The 26,634-nt window shown below is 39.6% G+C and overlaps 1 protein-coding gene and 2 long non-coding RNA genes across 3 annotated transcripts; 2 read left to right on the forward strand and 1 right to left on the reverse strand.

Annotated features, from left to right (window-relative positions):
- Positions 1 to 343: 343 nt before the first annotated feature.
- LOC117256875 (CD276 antigen homolog) lies at positions 344 to 4,940 on the forward strand. The gene is made up of 3 exons (XM_078171739.1): positions 344 to 561; positions 4,239 to 4,583; positions 4,721 to 4,940. Exons 1-3 carry the CDS (start codon positions 462 to 464, stop codon positions 4,738 to 4,740), a joined length of 465 nt encoding a protein of 154 aa, XP_078027865.1. The 5' UTR covers positions 344 to 461; the 3' UTR covers positions 4,741 to 4,940.
- Positions 4,941 to 16,354: 11,414 nt separating this feature from the next.
- Positions 16,355 to 17,569, forward strand: LOC144464512 (uncharacterized). Its single transcript, XR_013492210.1, has 2 exons — positions 16,355 to 16,476; positions 16,681 to 17,569. It is a non-coding gene; the product is annotated as an uncharacterized LOC144464512 (long non-coding RNA).
- Positions 17,570 to 19,599: 2,030 nt separating this feature from the next.
- LOC117256692 (uncharacterized) lies at positions 19,600 to 24,789 on the reverse strand. The gene is made up of 2 exons (XR_013492209.1): positions 24,134 to 24,789; positions 19,600 to 24,035 (listed from the first exon to the last, which is right to left on the reverse strand). It is a non-coding gene; the product is annotated as an uncharacterized LOC117256692 (long non-coding RNA).
- Positions 24,790 to 26,634: the final 1,845 nt, after the last annotated feature.

Below are 26,634 nucleotides of genomic sequence, written 5' to 3' on the forward strand. Positions count from 1 at the left end.
CTTAACCCTTAAATGGGCTGGCACATATAAATATTGTGGAAAATTAATTCATTGCTATTTTCTAATGTATCCTGGCTAAAAAATACAGTTTCATGATTTTATTTTTTTTTAAACTTGACCTGTATTTTTCCAAATTAGAAATTGTATCTCCTGAGGGTGTAAATTTAATGTCACCTGCCAGCCTGTTGGCTTTTAGTGGAGTATTTATACTGTGTTGTATAAGTACTTTTATTACAGTAAATTATCTGAATCCGTTTGCCATATATTCTGACAGTTTATACAGTTTAGGTCCTGATTTCACAGGTCATCATATTGTAACTGACGCTCTTATTGTGAAGGAGTGAGAGCGGAAGTGCTGCAGTTGTCTCTGAAGCAGAGAAATCCAAAGTGTGTCGGTTTGTGTGTGTCGCAGCCAGAAGCCGTTAAATGTCCGTTAGTGCCGTTACAGTGATGTTAAAGTGATGTTTAATGTTCAGGTGACTTCAACAACTATGAAGCTTCTTCCTGTCGTGTGTCTCTGTCTCGTGACTCGGTGTGGAATGACGTCAGCTGATGGAAACGGTGAGAACATGAATGTTTAGACTCAAGTGTTTTGTATGTGAGTGGATGAAAAGTGTGTGAAGATGTGGAGTGTGGAAACAGAATAGTGGCAAGTTTATCAGCGGTGGGTGGAGAACGATAACACCTGCAACATCCGCATTTAGCTCCATTTGAACATCAACATCAGGAACAGGAAGATGTGACATATATATATTTCTATCCTAATAATGATGACACATGAATATTTGGTGATGTCGGTGAATTGCAGCCTCCTTCTGATTAATGACAGTCGGATCATAGAGCTGCGCAGTATTTAGCGGGGCGTCGTCCATCCTGCAGAGAGAAATGCGCCTCTGTTTCCCAGCAAAGCTTCTTCCAGTCAAACCTGATCGATATTTACAGAAACATCTCTGATGTTTGTGATGAAATATAAAATCTATCTGTGTATGTGTGTGTGTGTGTGTGTGTGTCCGCTGCCTGAGGGTCACTGAGAGTCTGACTGAGAGCTTTGATTGAGCAGGAAATAATAAGACTGAGTCATCACTATGAACTAAATGACTTTGTTCCTTGTTTCCTTCGTCACTCTTTCTTGTTTCCTTCATCACTCTCTCTTGTTTCCTACATCACTCTTTCTTGTTTCCTTCATCACTCTCTCTTGTTTCCTTCATCACTCTCTCTTGTTTCCTACATCACTCTCTCTTGTTTCCTACATCATTCTTTCTTGTTTCCTACATCATTCTTTCTTGTTTCCCTTATCACTCTTTCTTGTTTCCTTCATCACTCTCTCTTGTTTCCTACATCACTCTCTCTTGTTTCCTACATCATTCTTTCTTGTTTCCAACATCATTCTTTCTTGTTTCCCTTATCACTCTCTCTTGTTTCCTACATCACTCTCTCTTGTTTCCTACATCACTCTTTCTTGTTTCCCTTATCACTCTCTCTTGTTTCCTTCATCACTCTCTCTTGTTTCCTTCCTCACTCTCTCTTGTTTCCTACATCACTCTCTTGTTTCCTACATCACTCTCTCTTGTTTCCTACATCATTCTCTCTTGTTTCCCTTATCACTCTCTCTTGTTTCCTACATCATTCTCTCTTGTTTTCTTCATCACTCTCTCTTGTTTCCTACATCACCATCTCTTGTTTCCTTCATCACTCTCTCTTGTTTCCTTCATCAATCTCTCTTGTTTCCTTCATCACTCTCTCTTGTTTCCTACATCACTCTCTCTTGTTTCCTTCACCACTCTCTCTTGTTTTCTTCATCAATCTCTCTTGTTTCCTTCATCACTCTCTCTTGTTTCCTTCACCACTCTCTCTTGTTTCTTTCATCACTCTCTCTTGTTTCCTTCATCACTCTCTCTTGTTTCCTTCATCACTCTCTCTTGTTTCCTTCACCACTCTCTCTTGTTTCCTTCATCAATCTCTCTTGTTTCCTTCATCACTCTCTCTTGTTTCCTTCACCACTCTCTCTTGTTTCCTTCATCACTCTCTCTTGTTTCCTACATCACTCTCTCTTGTTTCCTACATCATTCTCTCTTGTTTCCCTTATCACTCTCTCTTGTTTCCTTCCTCACTCTCTCTTGTTTCCTTCATCACTCTCTCTTGTTTCCTACATCACTCTCTCTTGTTTCCTACATCATTCTTTCTTGTTTCCAACATCATTCTTTCTTGTTTCCCTTATCACTCTCTCTTGTTTCCTACATCACTCTCTCTTGTTTCCTACATCACTCTTTCTTGTTTCCCTTATCACTCTCTCTTGTTTCCTTCATCACTCTCTCTTGTTTCCTACATCACTCTTTCTTGTTTCCTTCATCACTCTCTCTTGTTTCCTTCATCACTCTCTCTTGTTTCCTACATCACTCTCTCTTGTTTCCTTCATCACTCTCTCTTGTTTCCTACATCACTCTCTTGTTTCCTACATCACTCTCTTGTTTCCTACATCATTCTCTCTTGTTTCCCTTATCACTCTCTCTTGTTTCCTACATCATTCTCTCTTGTTTCCTTCATCACTCTCTCTTGTTTCCTTCACCACTCTCTCTTGTTTCCTTCATCACTCTCTCTTGTTTCCTTCATCAATCTCTCTTGTTTCCTACATCACTCTCTCTTGTTTCCTTCACCACTCTCTGTTTTCTTCATCAATCTCTCTTGTTTCCTTCATCACTCTCTCTTGTTTCCTTCACCACTCTCTCTTGTTTCTTTCATCAATCTCTCTTGTTTCCTTCATCACTCTCTCTTGTTTCCTTCATCACTCTCTCTTGTTTCCTTCACCACTCTCTCTTGTTTCCTTCATCAATCTCTCTTGTTTCCTTCATCACTCTCTCTTGTTTCCTTCACCACTCTCTCTTGTTTCCTTCATCACTCTCTCTTGTTTCCTACATCACTCTCTCTTGTTTCCTACATCATTCTCTCTTGTTTCCCTTATCACTCTCTCTTGTTTCCTTCCTCACTCTCTCTTGTTTCCTTCATCACTCTCTCTTGTTTCCTACATCATTCTCTCTTGTTTCCTTCATCACTCTCTCTTGTTTCCTTCATCAATCTCTCTTGTTTCCTTCATCACTCTCTCTTGTTTCCTTCATCAATCTCTCTTGTTTCCTTCACCACTCTCTCTTGTTTCCTTCATCACTCTCTCTTGTTTCCTTCATCACTCTCTCTTGTTTCTTTCACCACTCTCTCTTGTTTCCTTCATCAATCTCTCTTGTTTCCTTCATCACTCTCTCTTGTTTCCTTCACCACTCTCTCGTTTCCTTCATCAATCTCTCTTGTTTCCTACATCACCATCTCTTGTTTCCTTCATCACTCTCTCTTGTTTCCTTCATCACTCTCTCTTGTTTCCTACATCACTCTCTCTTGTTTCCTACATCACTCTCTCTTGTTTCCTTCATCACTCTCTCTTGTTTCCTACATCACTCTCTCTTGTTTCCTTCATCACTCTCTCTTGTTTCCTACATCACTCTCTCTTGTTTCCTACATCACCATCTCTTGTTTCCTTCACCACTCTCTCTTGTTTCCTTCACCACTCTCTCTTGTTTCTTTCATCACTCTCTCTTGTTTTCTACATCACTCTCTCTTGTTTCCTTCACCACTCTCTCTTGTTTCCTTCATCACTCTCTCTTGTTTCCTACATCACTCTCTTGTTTCTTTCATCACTCTTTCTTGTTTCCTACATCACTCTCTTGTTTCCTTCATCACTCTCTCTTGTTTCCTTCATCACTCTCTCTTGTTTCCTTCATCACTCTCTCTTGTTTCCTTCACCACTCTCTCTTGTTTCCTTCATCAATCTCTCTTGTTTCCTTCATCACTCTCTCTTGTTTCCTACATCACTCTCTCTTGTTTTGTTTCTAGACTAGTAGGTGAAATGTGGATTAGAGAAAAGAAATATGAAGCATAAAAACTCAGGATAAGAAATTATGAATATGTGTTAAAGGAAATGTAAAAATGTGCAAATATCTGCAGGGCAGTGCAAAAGATTCTCTGAGGACAAAGTTACTGTGCACTAATGTACTGTATGTACTGAGGCTCAAGAGCCTTCTGGTTCCTGCAGACACACACAGAAACCTCCCTGCAGGGCAGCTTTAGGAGCACACAAAGATTATTAGTAGGAAGGGGTGCTCTTTTTACATTTGAGCATCTGCCCCACAAATTATCTGTGCACGTCACTCTGCATGTAAACACACTGATTAATACATGTTTGTATCTTCCAGGTCCAGCAGTCGTCACAGTGGAACAAGACAGAGATGTTATTTTACCCTGTTCCCTCAGCACCAAGGAGAACATTGAGTCAAAACTGTTTGACTGGAAGAAAGCTGCTCAGAAAGATGGAAAAAACAAGGAGGTGTTCTTTTATGATGCAGGCATCCATTACAACAACGGGCGAGCAGGTCAGAGTGAGGAGTTCAAAGGTCGAGTCTCTCATTTTCAAGAAGAACTGAAACACGGCAACGCCTCTGTCATCATCAGAAATACAAAGATGGCCGACAGTGGAGACTACACCTGTGTTTTTCCACTTCTTCAGCCACGTCAAACGTTCCACATTAAGCTTGTTGTTGGTGAGAAAATGTTATTAAATATTTCCTCTAATTTAATGAAATTTCAGCAGTTTATAGTTGATGAAATCATCTCTTCTGTCTCTCTGATTGTAAAGGCTTCAGCTGCATCTGAACATGTGTTTTGTTTTGCCTTCTAGATCGTGTCTTAACCTCTTGAGGGTCATTTTGATTATGTGCATTTGTGTCTCTTAATACCTTCACATGTTAAACTGTATAATACCAGGACCATGAGGAGCTGATACATGTAAATTACATCACTGTAAAACAAACACTCAGTAGGTTTCATCAGGTGTGTTGATCTCACTTCAGACTCTGACAGAGTTCAATATGTAAAATATTAAATATAAAATAATAGAAGTTTTCTTGTTTTTTACCCTTTAACTTCATATTTTAAATACAGTAAATCAGTCGTAATAAGAGCCATCAGGTTGAAATTCACAGGATCTGTCCCTCAACTTGTCTGTAATGTGTGTACCAAATTTGAGGTTGATTGACAGAAGTGTGTGTGAGATATTTTAGAAAGTGCAGTACAGAGCATCTCCAGCAGAGGACTCCAGAGCTCTGTAAAAACTTTTTCAAAGTTAGCAAATGATGAAAATGAATCTCTTTATGATTCTGAAAAAATGTCCCTAAGTGTTAAATGTGACTATAAAAAGATGTTTTTAATATTTAAATAAAGATTTACATATTTATTATCACTGAATCTCGCCTCCATAAACATATAAATAAAGTTTCTCTGTTATGTGGGTGTCCCACTACCACAGGAAGTCCACATACAGTAACTTCCATATATGGTCAGGCAGGTAATTTAAGTGGCTCCAAACTCACCGTGTTTTCACGGTGCTGACTTCCCATTGGATGAAACCAGCTGTCAATAAGATACCCGTGGAGCGTACTTAGAGATGCTCTCCTCTGATTGGTTGATTGAGTTTAAAGTCCGTTAGTTTCGTCCCTTTATGTCGTAGAAAGATGCTGATTGGTTTATGTGTTTTCGGGGCGTTTCCTGATTTCAGAGAGACTGAACATGATTGGTCAAATCTTTTGTCAATACTTTAAATGGACTGAAAATACGTTGTTTTGGAAGTTTGACGAGCGGCGCTAAAACTAAACGAGGGACACAATCGACTTTTATTCACGTTATTTTTACTTCCGATTGAACGTAAACGAGGTAAATTGAATCGGTGTGATTTTGTTGTTTAAAACGAGCTCCTGTTTGTCTATAAATGTCTGTTTTATACCTATAAATACATTTTAACTGCGGCTAGACAGGATAACAGCTAAGCTGCTAACTGTTTACTGCCGTAAAGTAAGACGTCACTGTTCTGATGTCGTAAATCCTGTAATCAGATTCTTAAATCCGTTGGAAAAACGAACATTTAAGGTTTCATATGAGGTGTAATATGTCTGTAATGACTTCTGCCGTCAACATGTAAATATGTAGTGTAGATATTTATTACTTTTTCATATAAAACTTGGGTCGCGTGCAACCTCCGCGTTTTATAACATTAAAAAACAGATTAAGTGAAAGCATCCCAGGTGAGTCCTGATTTTGTTGACGTCACTGTCTACCTGTCACCTGTATGTGATGTTTGGCTCCACAGGTCTGATATCAGTTTAAAAACACTTCAAATCAGTGAGTATAAAAGTTAAAAAGTTTAAAATATTTTAAATGTCTTCCCCTGTTGTGCTTTTCTACTTCTCTGCGATTTTCTTTGACGATGTAAACCACATTTACAAACAGAGAAAACAAAACTCGATATATAACTGATATTACATTTCTAATGCTGTAATTGTCCTTTATTCATATGTCATTATGTCCACAGGTGCAGCTTCAAAACCAGTCTTTAGAATACTTGATCAAACAAAGGATAGGGCGCTGCTGCAGTGTGAAGCTAATGGTAATCCACAACCTGAAGTAGAGTGGAGGGACAGTGCTGGAAACAAACTTCCTGCTGAGGAGCCACAGGTCACAGAAAGAGACGGCCGTTTTTTCATTAGTCTCAACACAACTGTGACCAAGACTGACCGCTATCGATGTGTGGCCACACAGAAGAATATCAGCCATCAGATTTATACTGAGACCTTCCTGCATATGGCTGGTCAGTGACATTTTAATCTTTATATATTTATTATTCATGTGTCATCAGTTTTCACAATTTTAATGTGTGTACAGACTGAACACAAAGTGAATCTGCTCAGTGTTGCAGAAAAAAGACCAGTCTGAAGGAAGATCTCAGACTCTGAGACTCCACTTCATTAATCTGCAGAGATCAGAGGAAAAGTAATAGAAAGAACTGGAGTCTGTAATACATTTCTACTTCAGTCTAAACTGTTACACACACACAGTCAGTGTGAACATTGTCAGCCAGCTGTACCCACCTGAGGGGAAACTATCAGCACCACAATATGAAACTGAGGACTGAAACACTGACAGAATGTCTGTAGCTCACTAAAAACACCAGATATCAGCATGTCAGAGGATTATTTTATCACCTTGTGTCCACCAGAGAGGAAAAGTTACTCTGACAGACTGAATCCTGTCGCTCTGTCTCAGTGTCGTCTTCTCCTCACCTTCCTTATCTTGGAGAAATGATCCCACTGAACGACCAGCAGTGACATACTTTGATATTTACAACTGTTTGATCCAATCACCAGGTGAGATCATCATTTAACTGGACAAAGACTAAAACCAGGTCTTACATAGCTTAGTTAGCTTCAACCTCTACATCACTGGTTCCCATCCAGAGGGTCCCGACCCCCATTAGGGGTCACCAAAGCTTCACAGGGGGTCGTGACACCTTCTTGATTTTAAGAGGTGTAAAGCCTCCCACAGACTGTGAGATTTTAGCATCGTATAAGTTTAGTGCAGCTTCACTGTACGACATGGATCTGATAAACTTGGGTACGACATCAGGTTTGATGTCTGCAGACTGTACGATGACAGCGCCGACTGAATCACAGGCTACGACGTACGATGCAACAGCTTCACATACTGAGTGATGCTGCACAGGTTATTACTTCTCCACCTGTGAAGCTCAACATAGAGGCTCACATTATTAAATAACTTAAAGTTTAGTGGGCACTATATACTGCAGTGTGTGTGTGTGTGTGTGTGTGTGTGTTTGCTAGCTGCCTCACCTTGTTTACGCGATCATGGTCAGAGCTGGAGGACACATACAGGCAAGGCTTCTGCTGCCACAACTCCACAACTCTTTGCTGGAATCACACACATTTCTTTTAGTGTGTTTTGCCTCCATGGCGAGCTGCTGTCTGTCTGTTTATTTGGGTTTAGCGCTGATCAGTGCGTCATTTCATGCTGCATTTCTATTGGTTGGTTAGTAGACGTAGGTGGTAACAGCAGTCACACAGTGAGATGGTCATCCCTAATTTCTGACACTGTTAGAATTTTATCCCAGGCTGTCTTTGATCACAAGACTGTGACATCAGCCATCTTTGAACCTGTCTCACTGTGTAACATAGGACCATCGTTTTAGAGTCACGACCAAAGATATCGCCACGTTTCTTTATTTTTAAGTTTAGATTATTTAAGATATGAACTTAAAACAATCTGACAGGATCAGGGCACAGTGAAGACCTGAACACGAGTTATATTCACAGAGTCTTCACTCTTTGTTAGAGCTAATAGAACAATGGCCAAACACCAGGGAAAAGAAAACACTGAGTTAAAATAAAGACAGGTCTGTGTGTGTGTGATTGTTAACAATTAAAGAAACTGACTAAAAATATGAGGAAAATTCATCTCTGAGGCAAAATTCACATTATTATTATAATTGAACATTGCAGTAACATAAAGGATGGATCACAAGGCTGTTTGTTTGTGACAGTAGTCGCTCCTAGTGACGACCCCACAGAGGATCATCACCTGACTCTGCAGTTGACCTCAGCTCTCCAGAGCGTCAGAGTGTCTCTGAGCTCACTGTTTTGGTTCACTCTCAGGGCTCCTGTCAGTGTTGTTTCCAGCAGTCGGCAGCTGCTTTCATCAGTAACGCTCTGATAAACCCACTGTACACTACAGGACCTGCCCAGCACAACACAGTCAACGGGAAACGTTGGCGACTAGCTGGTGAACATGGTGGAGCATTGAGCAGCTGAAGAGACACGTATTTCCATCATCATCATCATCATCATCATCATCGGTCAGAAACAGAGCTGAAAGAAGAGTAAATATTTCCTCACATTCATCAGGTGGATAAAAACATGACTCCTAATGAATGATAACTTATAAAATAAATAAGCAACTGTTTACTAATAAGTTGACCAACTTAAAAGATGATGATGTTTCAATGTTGTGTTCTCAGCTTGTCTCTGCTGCCCCCAAGTGGCCAAAAACATCAGTTAATGTAGGTTTAAGGACGTCTCCCCCACGTCAGCCTGTGAGTTAGTTCATCCATAGAAATATCAGTTTTCAAAACAACCTCAGCTGAAAGTCTGTTTAGAGCAGGGGTGTCAAACATACGGCCCGGGGGCCAGAACCGGCCCACCAAAGGGTCCAGTCCGGCCCACTGGATGACCTCACACACCTAATACTGATGCACCTGTGAAGGCTGAGAGGTGCCAGGTTTCAGGAGCAAGTTAAACACTGAGCAGCTTTCTTCATGTAAAATGCTGCTGAGGAGGCTTTTTCACCCTCGACCAGAATACAGGTCTTTACTTTCACTTTACTTTGGCGTGGTGACGTCAGGATTACGACACAGGAGTGGAAATGTGTAGAAAAATGCACATGAAGTAACAGTGAGTCGTCGTGTGTGGAAACACTGAGAAATATTGTTGTTCCATTTAGTCTTGTGCAGACATCACAGGCTGTTTGTCATGTGTTTGTAAATGGATAAGTGTTTTTAAAATGTTCTTCTTTGAACAAACAAAAGGGGAAAAGTTTGGAGGTGTTTGTTATTTATAGGATATTATGCAGTGGTTTTACTGGTGCGGCCCACCTGTGATCAGATCAGACTGTGTGTGGCCCGTGTGCTAACATGACTGTGACACCTCTGGTTTAGAGGCTGTTGTGGAGCTTCTCATCATAACACATCATCTTCTTTAGCAGATAGAGTTTTGCTTCATTATCACATCACCTCAACTTTTGACTTCTTTGGTTTTTAGCTCTGTTGGGATCATCGGACTCCAGAAATAATTTGTTCAACATTCATCCAAATCAGTGGTTTGACACAAACTGCTGCAGTTATTGTGTTTCACTATTTGGGTTAATTGTCCAGTTCATCAGTTGTTGTGTACTGTTGTTGTTACGCATCAAATATATGAAATATCCATGACAATATGTCACTTAGTCAGTCAGGGGTCTTCAGTTTACTCACTGACAGAAAAGGGGTCCCTTAAGGAAACAGATCAGGAGCCACTGATACACAGTTTGTCTGGTCACATGAACAAAATGTTTGCTGCATGTCGTCACGCTGAGTGTCAGGATCTCACAGGTTTCTCACATCTTCCTGCTGATGTCACATCTTATTGCTTAAACCTCAGTTTTTTGGTTCAGCAGCTTGTAAAAACGTAGTTCTGGATTCTTCACCATGCTGGTAGTGCGTGTGACCACACAGCAGCTTTAAGGCATTTTTCTGTTGTTTGTTAGCAGACGTAAATGACAAGGAGGAACCTTCACACAATACAGAGTCAATGGAGAGAGATGAATTGTTTTCCCCTCCGGTGGGTCGGGACTTAAATGTGCTCCGTCTCTGTGACAGTGTAAAAACCTTTACAGGCATCATCAGAGTAAACTTAATGGTAGAACAGTTATGTTGGATTGCATTAGATTGTGCAGGTGTTGAAACAGCTGTATAGTTGTGCTGGTGTTGGCTCACAGAACATCTGATGTTGGGGTGAACATTTAAACACAGGATCCAGGGAGCTGGTTCAACACTTTACTGTAGGCGTGGGGAGTGAACAGTTCAGAGGTGGCTGTCAGATGATGTTTTCTATAGGAAGGAATATTTAAAGCAAATATTACAGACCTGCATAGTATTAAAACTAAATAATAATAGTAGTAAATGAGGTTATCATTCAGCTTACATCATTAATGCATCCTCTTTTTTCTTCTTCACAAACACTTGAACTCAGGAATCTGAACACAATAAACACAGAACAGTCTGTTAACTGTCAGATACTAATAACACATACAGGATCAACAGAGTGAAACATTATAAAGGTGAAAACGTCCATATAACACTCACATCAGTAGGGCCGCCCCCTGAAAGATGGAGATTTGAATCATCAGTCAGAAACACCTGAGTTGAGTGAGACTGCTTCAAGTCCAGCACTTGTTGTGTTTTCTAGTCACTGTGCTGTGCAGTGAACTTGTGGGGATGTTTTGGTCCCTGGATTTTGCTGCAGAGTGAGCGCTCTTGACTTTCACTCTACTCTTTGGTACAGACAGCTGTGGACACGATGCAGCGTCACAGAGGAGGAGACACTTTCCACCATAAAGGCCTTTGCACACTGAGTCTGATGAGTTTTATTGTTGTGTTCAAAGACACATTTCCTCCTTTGCCTCTCTCCACTGGAGTTACCTACCTGACTGACATCACTTCCTGTCTGTCATTTGGCACCGCAGCTGCATGAAGGGGCGGAGCTGTCCTCCACATTCTGTGTGCGGCCCTCATCCTCCTCCTCTTCATCATCATCCACCTGAATATCACTATCTGACCTGTTGAAAGTAGCTGTCTGAGTTATGAGATGATTCTGTGTGTTCCTCTGTCTCATCGCGGCTGTGTCCCGCCGCCACATTTTCTTCACTGATTCTTGGTCAAATGTCTCTAAAGACTCTGACGGATGAGGAAAACACAGGAAATCAAACCTGTTACGAAAATTTTGATGACGGATGAAAGTTTTGGACTTAGTGAACAAAGGCCTTTAGACTCTGAGATAACATCATCTTCTGTCTTCTGCTTAGAAGTGGTGAATTTACAGCTCACAGATATTTAATACGACACAGTCGCTGGCTTTTGTTTGATATCTGGTGTCGGCGTAAAATGTTGTTGAGCATTTCAGATCTGCCGTTAGCTTGTTTACTATATTACATGAATGCTGCTGTCACACTGAACGTCCCGCTGAGCCCCGTTCAACCTTTACAACTTTATATTTGGAAGAAAAACAGCCAGATCTGATCCGACTGACATGACTCTGAGTCGGGTACAGCCCTACACATCAGTTCTCTCTTTGTCCTGCCTGGCATGGTTTGGAGCAGTGGTTCCCAACTGGTGGGTCCTGGTCCAAAAGTGGGTCCATTCTGAATGGACCGCAAGTGACTTGAATGAGTGAATAACAGACGGCTACTTGACAGAGACAGAAAACTAGCTTGACAACACGTCCAAACACAAGTATGACACTGAATATATTAAACTGTGTGGACCTTGAACTAATGACTACAGAGAAATCTGGACCCAGTGGCTGAACCAGTTGGGAACCAGTGGTTTGGAGGGAAAAGAGAGTCACAGGTCTGAAGGGCGGAGTTATATAATCTTGGGGGGAGTGGTTTAGTCAGGAGTGACAGTCTGTGTCAGTGGTTCCCAAGCTTTTTCCTTCAGGGAACCACTTTTCTATCCCTGAGTAAACTGACGACCCCTGACTAAGTGAGCTGTTTTATGGATATTTCATATTATATTCATCACATAACAATAACAGTACAGAACCCAAACAGTGAACACAATAACTGCAGGAAGTTTGTGTAAAACCAGTGATTTGGATGAATTCTGAGCAGAATATTTCCTGTGAATTCTGCGTCAGCGATGAGTTTTACTGATGATTTTAGGAACTTTTAACACAATTCTCTGTCTGTGTCATGTATTTTTTAACAGACTTCTTTGTTGACAGATCAGTGTTTTCTTCTCTCTGATGCTTGGCCGTTGTTTTATTAACTCTTTGGTTGTTTTAACTGCTGAGCGTGGCTTTTTATCAGAGAGTGAAGACTCTATGAATAAAGCTTTAGTTCAGGTGTTCACTGTGCCCTGATCCTGGGAGAGTTTTATTCTTGAAGCTTATACCTAGAATAATAATCTTCAGTATAAAAATAACAATTTAATTTAGTTTTCTTCACAGAAATAAATGCTGAGATATAGGACTGTATATTTGTAAAGGTAATGTTTTTTACACCCTTTAAAATCAAGAAGGCTCCTGTGAAGCTTTGTCTCCCGGGTTGTGAACCAGTGATCTATGCAGTGATGCAGGTGCGGTGGAGACTTGTGAATTAACAGGTGTACCTAATAAAGTGACCACTGAGTGTCTGTATCACTGACACAGTCTAAGCTCTGATAACACAACAGGTGAACATGCTTTTAAATCTCCTGTTTTATATTTTATTATTAATCCAAAGAAGACACAAGAAGTAATTTCTGGTCTTCCAGTGAACTGGTATCTTCCACCAGTTACTGTCCATAACACACAGACTGAACACGTTTCCTCCTGTAAATATTTGGGCATCTATGTGGACGCTGCTTTATCCTGGAGTTGACATATAGATCATATTTGTAGTGAGCTACAAGAATGGATTTACTTGTTTAGCAGACTGAGGTGATTTGGATCAAACAAACAGATGCTGTTACTGATGATATAATCTATAATACAGAGTGTGATGCAGTGTGGAGTCAGTGAATGGTACAGTCTCAACACAACAGAAAGAAGACACCACCTTGTGGCTCTATGTGGCGTTGCAGTAACACCACAGATGTGGCTGTGACATCATCACGGCGCTGTCCTTGGTGCTGAAACATTTGAACTTGACTTCAACCTGTTTTCTTTATTTGTTCTTCACAACAAGTTTGTGTGACAAAGAGGCTTTACTGTGTGTTTTATTAGACTTATAGGTTTGCTTGGCTCAACAAGTGACACATTATGTATAACATATGGAAATATCTGCTGAATGAACGGCTGTGAGTTTTAACATGACTGAGTCACAGGGCCCCAGAGAAAGCTGGGCCCCTGGTCGTCTCTCTGTTCATCTTAAAGCTAGACTGCTGCGTATCTGCTCAAAGATTGTGGGTCAAACACTTGAGTCAAGTTTTCAAGCTGCGTTTACTCAAAGAATTTTGTCTCTGGCTCATAATATCACCCCTCTCACACGTTATTTGAAGAATTACATTTTGCCATCACACAGGAGATTTAGAGTCCCACAGGCTCCACTGAACAGGTTGATGAACTCATTTGTTCCTCAGTCTGTCAACTTATTAAATCACAGTAGGACTTCTAAGTAGCCTCAGTGTACCTGAGTCAGGCACTGAATGTAATAAGGAACGATCCATATGTTGAACTGCATCTGCTTTTTGTAACGTCTGATGTGTTTGTAGAGTTTGTGGTGAGGTTTAATGTTGTTTTGGTTAATTGTTTTTATGTATTTTTGTATTTACGTAAATCAGTTGATGTCCTGGGACACAAGACAAATTTGTACTAGTAGAAAATCAAACTAGTCATAAAATATTGTCTACATCTCAGACAACAAATTTTACATGATTTATTTAGCAGAAAAAATGTGGCATAAAATGAAAAAACTCTAAACTTCCAAACTTTTGGTAGAAATTAAATGTGCGTGTGAAATAATGCTGTGAAATGAAAATGAGGCTCATATTGTTGTCTTATGTTTCTTTTTGTTATTTATGTTTTTCTACTTCTTAAACACTCTCTAATACTCATTTACACGCATAGAAAGGACGAACACAACAAGTGATGTTAAACTTATTCTCTGTGTTCATAGGTGCAGCTCCAGAGCCATACGTCTCAATACTTAAGCAAACAAAGGATGGGATGCTGTTGCAGTGTGTTGTTCGAGGTGCTTCTCCAAAACCTAAAGTAGAGTGGAAGGACAGTTCTGGAAACAAACTTCCTGCTGAAGAACCACAGGTCACAGACAGAGGAGGCAGCTATGACATCATCCTCCAAACTACTGTGACCAAGACTGACTACTATCACTGTGTGGTCACACAGGAGGAAATCAACCATCAGACTGAAGCCAAGACGTTTGCGGCTCTCAGTGGTGAGATACTTCTAATTACATTTTCATATTCAAATTATTTTATTGTTTGCCAGCATGTTAATTCTTTTAAAACTGTGTTCAGACTGGACACAAAGGAAATCTGGATGAGTATATCTGCACAAGTTGGAAATATTTTAATTTGAGTGAAAACTTTACCGAGATTCCACTTCATGAATCTACAGAGATCAGAGAAGAATCAGAGTCTGGAGGGAAATAACAGAAAGAACTGGAGTCTATAATACATTTCTACTTCAGTATGAACTGTTACAAACACACAGTCAGTGTGAACATTGTCAGCCAGCTGTAGCTAACGTCTGTGTCGTCAGTATTTAGTGCTGAATAAACACAAAGTGTAAAAACAGTCCAACAGACAGATTCACAGATGAAATGGAGACAAAAGTGAACTTTGTGTTGAGTGTGAATTCACCTTTTAGGAGCATGAACATCATGAATCATTGTGACGATGATCTCCAGCTGTGATTCTACACTAATACGATATGTGCTGTACATGATGTGCAGTCACATTCACAGTGTTACATTTACTGTCTGTAAACATGTTTCAGAGGAAAGATTTGAGGACACACATGATGAACATTGACAAGTGTTGTGCAGCGTCACACTCATAGTATCAAAACACAAACTATTCCATATGACAGCATAAAAGAAGCCAAATGTAATTTCCTTCCCTTCTTCAGTGTCATGCACAGACTGAAGGTCAGCTCTGATTCTCACCTCCTTTTCTCTACAGTCTGTTTCTACTTTACAGTTGAGAGCACAACATGAACTAAACAAGGCCTGTACTGTTGTCTGCTCTAATTCCCATAATATTTTGGGAATGAAAAGCTTTCTGATTGTTGTTGTTAGAAATATGAGCACATACTAACTAGTCCATGTAACTGTGGAGGAGCTGATTGTTCTCTACAGAAAACACAATATGTGAGCTGCTCAGAGTGAGTAGAAGAGCTAATAGAGAATGATCTGACATGACACTGGTGTCAAATGACTTCTAGTGTTCAAGCTCCACTTGTCAAACCGTGATGATGAAAACATGAATCAACAAACATCAGCACACAGTTTAACTCTCACTCAATATACATCACATGTTAAACAAGTGTTTTATGAAGTCGATCACATGTTTTGTGTGTGAGATCAAAGTAACTAGTTACTATATAAAGTGTGATAAAATGGAAACACTCAGGTAAATTGTACTTTTCCTGCTCAGTGAAACATAAACGTAGCTCAGCTGCATGTTGAGCTGGATGTGTCATATTTTCTTTGAACAAAGCTTTATTAGCTCTAACAACAAGTATGATAAAACAAGGAGTTAATCCAGAGTCCATGACTGACTTGTACCTGTGAGCCTGAGCTCAGGGTGTAGAGAAGCTGTGTAGCAGCAGTCAGATGTAAACAGGCTGAAGTGGAGGAGGCAGGACAGTGATTCAAACATTCTTCCTCCTAATGAGCAACACGTGTCAGAAAGAGGACGATGCTCCAACATCACCCTCCTCACTACTGAGAGCAAAACCAGAAGCAACCTGTGAGCTGTGCAGCCAAGCAGGAGGAAACTGTCCATAAGATCAATGCTGACATCACTGTTCCTGCTGACATTCATCCCACTGCTGTTTTTATCTGCTAACAGCTTTAGAGTTTACATTTCAGGAGCATCCACACCTTCAGCTGTTCTCTTTGTGGAGACTGTGATGTCCAGTCTGATGGAGATGATGTACAGTTACACTCTCAGGGTTAATGTTAATGTTTTTGTTTCTGTTTCAGGGTCTTCTATTGGATGGATTGGCATTGTTGTTGCAGTTGTTGTTGCAGTTCTCTGCACTCTTTTGGTTGGTGGTGTTGTTCTGGCTGTGCTTGTATACAAGGGTTGCTTCACACCAAATTGTAATAAAGGTAAGTTAAAATAATTTACAGTATCCACATGTTGATGATGAGCAGACAACACAACAGATTCTTTATATGTATCTCATGTTTAGAGTCTTGACAGTTGTTTGATCTTCTCTGACATGAATCATTCTGTTGGTATTTACACTCAGGGTAGGATCAAGTCAGTCTGGATTTTCTTTAATATACCTGTTGTTGTTTTCCTTCCTGCAGACAGCGAGAAGAGAAAACCCCTCAATGACTCAGTCAGTCAGTCAGAGCAGCTTCAGCCTCCACAAACTTCACCTGTAATCTGAACATCTTTCCATCGTTTGAGGTTTGACTGAAGCTCTTTTTATTTCCCTCATCTTGTGTCTTCTTCTTCTGTGAATGGTTTAATGGAGAATCAGCTCCATCTGCTGTTTATCTTGAGTGATGACTCCAAATATTCACAGAACATTAGTGCATGGAAACACACAGGACTTTGTATTTAATTTGCTGGTTTTCTGGAAATCCTGTTAAACTTTGAGCCTCATTTGGAAACTTGACTTTTCACTGGGTCTGTGAGTGTGGACGTTCTGAACAACACAACAACTCTTCTGCCCTCAGAGGTTGTCGGACAACACGTCTGGCAGCAGAGGGAGTAACTGATATATAGTGATATAAAGTGCTATATAAATGTAGTCCATTGACCAAATATGATCCTGCTGCTTGTAGTTGTTAAAGGTCCTAACTGAGCTCCACATGGACATTAACAGAAACATGAGACTTCACTGAACTAAAGCCTGCTGTCACGCTGTCAAAGAAATGTGAATATTTTGGAGCTAAAGCGAAATATAATGGGATTTATTGTTTATTTTGATATTGATCATTGGGACAAACATGTACTGCTTCTTTTTATTTGTTAAGGTGCTAAGCCAGAGTCTGTCAGCTACAGTTACACACTGAACTATACACTCAGTGTCCACTTTATTAGGTATGCTGTTGTTGACTGTCATATTGGAAATGTGCATTGAAAACATATTTATGTCAGCTGATGATGTTCCTGCAGGTATCATGTAATTTCAGGCACTGCTTCATTGTTTATATCCAAACGATTAAATAAAACATGAAAAATGTCAAACTGTGTGTTGAGACTGTTTTGGATGTTTCTGTGTTCAAATGTTTGCAAAAGAAACAAACACACACAAACATACCTGTGACACTATAACATGTTTTTTGTCTGCTCGACAGTTTTCTGATGAATCATCCACGTTGATCGTTAGAGTTGTTTTATAACTCTTTAAGTTTCAGATATTTAGGATGACTTTTGGGACGCTCTTTTTAAGACTCATCTCATCATCAGATGTGTTTTTAAGATGGTAGATAATAAAGTCTATAGACACATTTAAATGTCTCGTCTTTTAATAGAGATATCGTCTCTAGGCTTGGGCGGTATCTTTTATTTAGTATCTTTCTCACATTTCACTGAGATACACTGCACATGATGGTGGTATTAAAAATATTGTAAAAGCTGAGCTGGTGATAAAAGTGATTGTCACACATCCGTCACCGTCTGACCCTCAACGCTGTGTTTCTAATAGGCAATTAGTCCGATATTACTGTTACATTATTAAACTATTCTGTAGATTAGTCTTGTTGGATTTAAATATTTATGTCCCATAAAATAATAAATAGACAGGAAATATGTGTCCTGCTTGAGAGACTGACCTCTGGTGGTGTGTGCAGTGCACTACATCGCCTTTACACTGCATCTCAGTAGTTGGACCTGTGATGGTCAACATACTGTAAGTCTTCCCTTCAGGACTTTTAAATATCCTGTTATACAGTAATATTATGATACTGCCCATCTCACCAAACATACAACAGTAATTCAGGTAAATGGGGGGTATTTTCAACACTAAATTAATAAATACTAATACCGTAAAATAGACATCAATAAAATACAATAAAACCCAAACTATCCAGCAATAAATCACAAACTAGAAGTCCAGTATGACACATCACACATCAGTAGTGACCATTTTCAGAAAAAGTGACAGTTGGTATTTACAGTGACCATGTGCAGAGCTCTGCAGTGTGAGCATGAGTATATAGGGTGCATGGAGTCCAGTTAAACTGTTTAGCATCCCAGCAGCCTGTGGCAGGAAGCTGTTAAGCAGTCAACTGGTCCTAGATGTGATGCTGCTGTAGCGTTTGCCTGTTGAGAGGGTGTGAAGGATCCCTGATGATGCTCAGAGCTCTGTTCCTGCATCGGCTCTGACAAAGTTCCTGGACAGAGCGTAGTGACACTCCAGTGATCCCCTCCACACTCCCAGGAACCTGATGTTGTCCACCCTCTCCACTGTGGAGCCGCTGATGCAGAGAGGTGTGTGCTCAGGCTGCGACCTCCTCGTTATTGTTGTATTGAATATGTTTTGTTTTGATTTTTTTATTATTATGATTTTTTTTTTTTTTTAATTTTTTTTTTTTTATCCTGTTTATAATTATTGTTCTTTTATAATTAGTATTCTATAATTATTCTCTTGAATGATTGTTTATTCTTTATAACTATTCTTTATATATAGTTGGTGAGACTTTTGTCATTATGGGTACTATGCAGCTTTTCATATTATTTGTAATTTAGTTTTATTTTATGTACATTTGATTATTTTATGTCCTTTTTTAATGGACCCCAGGAAGAGTAGCTGCTTCCAGGTGTAACAGCTAATGGGGACATGACGACGACGTACTATACTATGATGTTTTTTATAATATTTTGGACAACATACTATACTATGACGTTTTTTTATGATTTTTGACAACATACTATACTATGACGTTTTTTTATGATTTTTGACAACATACTATACTATGACGTTTTTTTTATGATTTTTGACAACATACTATACTATGATGTTTTTGCATGATTTTTGCCGACGTACTATACTATGATGTTTTTTCATCATTCATGCAGTGATGTTACGCTCGAGCCAGTTTGCTCGACACACTGTTGATCTTTTGAAGCAGAAGTGATCTGAGACAGTTTCGATTCCTGCTTCGGCACGCTCACAATCATGTGACTACCGAGAGAGTATAAAGCCTGGTTGGCTGGTGTGTGTGAGGGGTGAGGCTCTGTAGCTAACCTTCTAAAATCAAACAACACTGTAATAAACAGCTTTTATTTATTTATTTATTTATTTATTTATTTATTACATCCCCATTAGCTGCTGGAACTTAACAGCAGCTACTCTTCCTGGGGTCTCACCAAGTTTATCAACCAAAAATGCAGTGAACATAAAATACATTTACATTCATACTCACAAACAAACACGACACAAGACACCTGCTCAAAACCTAATCCAAATAATACTGTAGCTCTACATGCTGACAATTCATTTCAAATTCATTCTTAAGGATCATTTGACATTGCATTTTCTGAGTTACCATAATAATAAAAAGGAAGCAAATAGCTCAGTTTTACACCTTCCAACCTGATATATAAAGTCCAACATATAAACAGTAAAAATATTCTGTCATACCTGCTGGGTAAATAAAAAATAGTTTAAGCTTTTTTGTTAAAACTCATAACATTACTTTCTGAGACCAGAAAAAATGGTAATTCATTCCATGCCACCATTGCTCTGTAATGCATTGTTTTCTGTTTTAAATTAGTTCTACATAGGGGTAACAAAAACCGACCCTCAGACATAGTGTGTATCGGAAAAAAAAGCTAAAGTCCTGTACAATATTTCTGGTGTTTTTTGTTGTTATTATGTTCTTGATAAGACATATTAGTGAATATTGTGCCCTGCATTTTACACTTAACCAAGCTAAACGATCATTCATTGTACTTACATTTGTTTGGACATTGAAGGACTAAATGAGCTGCTTTATTTTGGGCTACCTGTAACCTATTCAAATTACTTCCTGATGTACTGGACCAAATTACAGAACAATAGTCTAAGTGTGACAACACCAGTGCCTGCACCAGTTGCTTCAATAAACGAATGAAAAGACTAGGCCTGCTCCTATTCTCATGCACAACCCTCTCTTTTTTTTTATACTTTTTATTTATTCATTTTCTTTCTGACTGATGCTTTCAACCAGATACATCTTTACATAATCAACATAAAACAAAATAAGCAGAATGTTCTAAAAAAAAAAGGTATAAAGGAAAAAAAAAATTGCCCGTGCAGAAAATCCTTTTTTCTTTTCCTACTCCTCTCTCCCTCTTCTCTCATCCTCCCGTCCCTATCTTACCATCTCCCCTTCTCCTCTCTCTGTCCCCTTTTCCTCCCTCCTTTCCTCTCTACCTTCCCCCATTCTTTTTCTTCTCTTCTCCCTTTCCTTCGTCTTTCTTCTCTCCCTTCCTAAGAGGAAAATAAAAAGGTATGATAAATGCACATGCATATCCATCACTACTTCTCGTCCCATCCATAAATAAATCACCCTTCGTCCAAGTATACAGGGCCCCTTTTTTTCTCCTTTCCTATCCTTTTCCTTTCCCCCCTTTTCTTCTTCTCTTTCCTTCTTTTCCCCCCTTTCTTTTTGGTTTCTCATATTATATCAGTCTTTGTGATCTTTTCCCACCTAGCATCAAACATTTCACCTAAATTCCTTCTCTTATGAGTTATTATTTCTATGATGTAAATACTATTGATTGTTTCCTTCCAGTTCACTATTTGGGGTGCCACTGGATTCAGCCAGTTTTTGATCTGTTTGATCGCTGTTATCCTTAATATTCTATAGAGGTATCTATCTGTTGGACTAGTCAATGTCTGGGAGGGGTTTCCCTAAAAGTATATTTTTGGGAATTAAAAGCAGTTTACGTTGAAATATTTTATCCATTTCCTCCATTACCTTGAACCAAAACTGTTTTCATGTTGGGCATGAATGTAGCACGTGTGAGGTTAGCTTGGTTTTCTCCACAGTTGCGCCAGTCGTGCACTGTTATCATTATTGTATTTAGATTGAATGATAGGTGTTTTAAAATATCTTAATTGAACTTTCCATGAGAACTCCCTCCAAAAAGAGGAATATAATGTTTCCCAAGTATTTGTGCACATGTCCGTCCATTCTTCTTCTGTTATATTTATATGTAGTTCTTTTTCCCAGTTGGCCAAAGCATTTAGTCTCTCTCCTTTCTCCCCATCTTGGATGATCTTATATATTTGTCCCAGAATATTCTTATCTTTAGCTTCTTACCTGTAGATATTTTTAGAATTGTAAGTTTGGAAGGTAAATTTTTTTTGATGGATTCTCAAATGTGTCTTTCCCCTTATTTGTAATAAACTGGCTAAATCTAATTAAGCCTTTCTCAGCCCATTTTTTAAATGATTTGTCCATTTTATTTGGTTCAAAATCTCTATCTGTCGCAATTTCTCTTAGCCACTCTACATCTGTTTGGATTTGGTTTTTTTGTGTTACCTGTAGCCACGTACTTAAAAGTATTTCTTATACATGCATTATCTATTTTTTCAAGAGTTTGGTAGTATACTCTAGAAGATATTAGGTCATTCAGTGGTCTCTCCATTTGTGAAACTTCAATTTTTCTCCATTTGGCAATATGGTTATTATTCATCCAAGCTAAGACTGCTTTTATTTGAGCGGCTTTATAATAGTTTGTTAAATTTGGCAATGCTAATCCTCCAGATAGCTTACTTTTTCTAATTGTCTTAAGTTTAATGTGTGCTTTTCTTCCTCCCCAGATAAACATACTTAATAATCTATCCCACCTCTTGAACTTATTATGAGGGATGAATATTGGTAAATTCTGAAATAGAAAAACAAATTCTGGCAGAACATTCATTTTAATTGTTTCAATCCTTCCCGTTATGGATAATGGTATTATTAGGGGAGGAGGGTGGCTGGTTGATTTTTATTTTATTTATTTATTTTATTTTGATCCCCCCTATGTTAATCACTCATTGATGCTGTTTTTGAAGTATGAATAAGTCAATAAGTAATTTATTCCATTGAAATATCATTGATGTATTATAGAAAAGTGATTTATCTTTTTATAAATGACAAAAGGCACATCTGCCTCATTTTCGCTGTGGTATCGTGATAATACTCAGAACCATGATACTTTGACTGGTATCGTACTGTGGGTCCCAATTTTGGTACCGTGACAACACTACTCAGGACAGAGACGGGAGAGCTGCAGGAGGACATTTTCAAATTCTGCCAAATTGTAAACAATGTGTTAACACATGGCAACACTGGGGAAAATCACACCCAAGTCCACCTGTGCTAAAAAGCTATGCCACATGTGATGCTTTAAAAGCACTTAAGATTTGGGAGTGAGTTGGTCATATTGATGGTTTTGGATTGTCTTAGAAAAACATAGCATTAATGAGTATAAAATTTGAAAATGGGTGTAGATCCCCTGTAGGTGGATGTTAAAGTTTAAACTAAAAGTGTTTCATAAATATACATTTGGCAAAACCATCGATTTTACACGATTACTTTAATTACATTGCACTCACTGTGAAATTAACACTTTCCTTGATTCAAGAGATTATGATTGTTTAAAAGCTACTTACAGAAATATAAGTGATACAGTCATATGAAAGGAGAAAACATGTAATGCAAGAATATAGTTTGTCACCAGGGACTCTTTCCATGTGAACCAACAAGACACTATTCATCTTAATATCTCTTCGATGTTTTCCAACTTTACCCGTGTTGCAGTGATACAGCTTTTCACCTGTGGGTTCTTTTTATGTGGACTGTCAAGTTACTGCTGATTCTGAAATCTTTCCCACATATTTCACAGGTATACGGCCTCTCACCTGTGTGGGTTCTCATGTGCACTTTCAAGTTACCATTACATCTGAAAGCTCTCCCACATACTTTACAAGTAAATGACCTTTCACCTGTGTGAGATTCTCATGTGCCTCTTCAGTACTGACAGCTCACAGAATCTGTTCCCACAGGTCTTACAAAGGTACGGCTTCTCACCTGTGTGGTTTCTCATGTGGGCTAACAAGTAACTACTATAGCGGAAATCTTTCCCACATGTTTTGCAAGAATATGGCTTATCACCTGTGTGGATTCTCAGGTGGATATTATATAACTGAGACTTGTACTTGAAAGCTTTCCCACAAGTGTCACACTTGAAAGACTTTTCACCTGTGCAAGTTTTGCCGTGAATATTTGACATGGTAGAGTTATACACATTATTGGTGAGACTGATCTCGAATCTCCATGATGTCCTCCTTTCTGATTTTGGCTCTCAGCTACATGAGAGTTGTGACAGAGCAGCTGGTGCTCACCGGTTGCTTCTGATATCACAGAGCTTATAACTGGCATTTTAAATACAGACTCTTTCTCTGCTGCACTTTGAGTGTCATCATGAATGAAGTCCAGAGTCTGATCTTCACTCTGCTCACTTTCCTCATCAGCAGGAGTCAACATGAAGCCATCAGTCTCCTGCTTCACTACAAGCTGCTCTCCCTCCTGACTGCTGCACACTTCCTCCTCTTCCTCTTTAATCTGTGGAGGCTCTGGCTCCTCTTGGTCCACACTGGACTTCCTCTCCTCAATACAGAGCTGCTGCTCAGGGACAACCTCCTCCTCCTTACACACATGTTGCTGTGGGAGCTCTGGAGGGACACACAACAACACCAACAGCATACTAATGTCATGCTACAGCAAATATACACACGCCACAGTAAATATGTCCTAATTCAACTTTACACACCTGTCCTGTGTAACTTTATTTCAGGCTTCAAAACGATATCCAACAGTCTGCGCTGACGATCGATCTCTTCCTCGTACTCGACGATGCTTCTTTTAAAAACTCCCAATATTTCTTCAGCAGCAGCAGTTAGTCGCTCGTTGACAAACTCTCTCAGAGACTCAACTGAACACATTGTTGTCTAATTACATCTAACTATTTATTGTCGAAAACTACACCATCATCCCGCCGCTAAATGCACACATCCGTGGAGCTAACGCAGCTAGCGCTTGTTTTGTTTACTTCCGCTGGATGTGTCACACTGTTAAAGTTCCGACAGTGAAAGTGAGTAATTTTTTTCCTTCCGCTCATCAACGGGTTCTTACTTCTTCTTCTTCTCTCGGTTTATTGGCGGATCGCAAATAACTTTAAAATGCATACCTCCACCTAGAGTTTATACAAAAGTGTGCAACATCATATGAATGTACCTTATATCTTTAATCCTTCTCATTAACCCTGTGGCATTTCAGAAAGTAAAAAGCCCTGGTCCTACCTCCTCTACCTCTCCCTCTGTTCCCAGTAACCACATCAAGTTCCATCCCCACCTTGCCACTGGGACTTCATCAATCAGTCTTTCCCTTTCCTCCTCATACATAGTGCAATGCAGTAAGATATATTTCCCATTTTCTTTAACTCCACAGTTCCCACGGTTTCTCTTTTTTTGACAGATTTTTATGTTTTGTTAATGTAAAACATTGTCTCCTTTATGGCTTTGTTAAATCTCAGCTAATGTAGATTTTTGCATTATGCATATTGTCCATATGTGTCTTTATTACTTATATATATGTGTATATGCATATGTATTTTTCTTAATTCATTTATTTATTCTTATTTTATTTTATTTATTTATTTTAATTTATTTTCTTTTTCTGTTCCTGGTTTATCTGTTTTTGCTTTTTTACACCCATGTTTTGAATATCTCTCTTTCATAATATTTTTATATATTTTTTGTTATATCAGATGTACACAATGCTTGTAATTATCATCTGGTTTGTCATTGCTTTAAAATGAAACAATAAAAAAAGTATGATAAAAAAAAATCTTTCTGCTGTCAGTGTGGTTGTACAGCTCTCTTACTCTCTCCATGCTTTCAAAATGTTAGTAAATGTACAAAAAATAGCGATAACCACATCGTATTTATTAACCTCAATATGATTTTTTAAATCTTGCCAATGTAACGTCTGCCTCTCCTCCCCCGCTGTTTAGTAATCCCTTCGACCTTGTCAGCTACTATAATGGCATACACATCTCCTGTCTTGACCAAATAGCTCCTCTCAAAACCAAAACAGTTGCATTCACACACTCAGCCCCATGGTATACTCCCAAACTCAGCCTCAGCCTCTGACTCAGTTCTCCCCCATCTCCCCAGTGGAACTGTCCAAGTTGATGGCTGGAATGTAAACTCCACCTGTGCTCTCAATCCCATTGCAAATAAATACAATACAATTTTTTTTTTACTGGAACGTGCTGTTGCCTCTCAACTCAAAGCCCACCTCTCCTCCGACGACCTGTTTGAACCATTTCAATCCGGCTTCACAGCGTAACACAGAAACCACCCTCCTCAAAAGTCATTAACGATCACCTTCACATCTCAGACTCTGGTCACCACTCCATCCTTATCCGTCTTGACCTGACAGCAACCTTTGACACCATCAGTCTCGCAATTCTCCTCTCCCTCTCCCGCCTCCAGTCCTCCCTCAGCATCACTGGTACTGCCCTCTCCTGGTCATACCTCACAAATCGACATTCATTCATCTTCTAACCGCTTCATCCTCTTGAGGGTCGCGGGGGGGCTGGAGTCTATCCCAGCTGATATCGGGCGAGAGGCAGGATACACCCTGGACAGGTCACCAGACTATCACAGGGCTGAAACATAGAGACAGACAACCATTCACGCTCACATTCACACCTACGGACAAGAGAGTTATCAATTAACCTAGTCCCCAATCTGCAAGTCTTTGGACTGTGGGAGGAAGCCGGAGTGCCCGGAGAGAACCCACACTGACATGGGGAGAACATGTAAACTCCGCACAAAAGGGCTCCCACACCCGGGATCAAACTGGAAACCCTCTTGCTGTGAGGCGACAGTGCTAACCACCACACCACCGTGCTATCCACAAATTGACATCTCTTTATCAATATTAACAACTGCACTTCCTCCCTTGCTCCTCTGTTCCAAGGCGTCCCTCCGGGTTAGGTGCTTGGGCCTCTCCTATTCATCCTCTACATGCTCCCCCTTGGTAACACCATTCACAGCCATGGCCTCAACTTCCATTGCTACGCCGATGACAGCCATCACCACTGGAACTCACTCCACTCTGACCACCTGCCTCAATGACATAAAGTCCTGGATGCAAGCCAGCTGCCTTAAACTGTAAAAAATCTTACATGATGATCATCTGTCCAAAACCCCTCATCAAAACCACTCACAACTTCTGCCCCACCTCTGGTAACTCCACTCTGTA

The sequence above is a fragment of the Epinephelus lanceolatus genome, chromosome 1 (genome assembly GCF_041903045.1).
Source record: "Epinephelus lanceolatus isolate andai-2023 chromosome 1, ASM4190304v1, whole genome shotgun sequence".
In the NCBI taxonomy this organism is placed as follows: domain Eukaryota; kingdom Metazoa; phylum Chordata; class Actinopteri; order Perciformes; family Serranidae; genus Epinephelus; species Epinephelus lanceolatus.

Bases quoted from the DNA above. Each gene is read 5' to 3' on its own strand.
- LOC117256875 (XM_078171739.1), top strand. From the start codon at position 462: ATGTTTAATGTTCAGGTGACTTCAACAACTATGAAGCTTCTTCCTGTC. The intron at 562-4,238 runs GTGAGAACATGA...TGTATCTTCCAG, and splicing joins GACGTCAGCTGATGGAAACG to GTCCAGCAGTCGTCACAGTG. The intron at 4,584-4,720 runs GTGAGAAAATGT...TTTGCCTTCTAG, and splicing joins CCACATTAAGCTTGTTGTTG to ATCGTGTCTTAACCTCTTGA.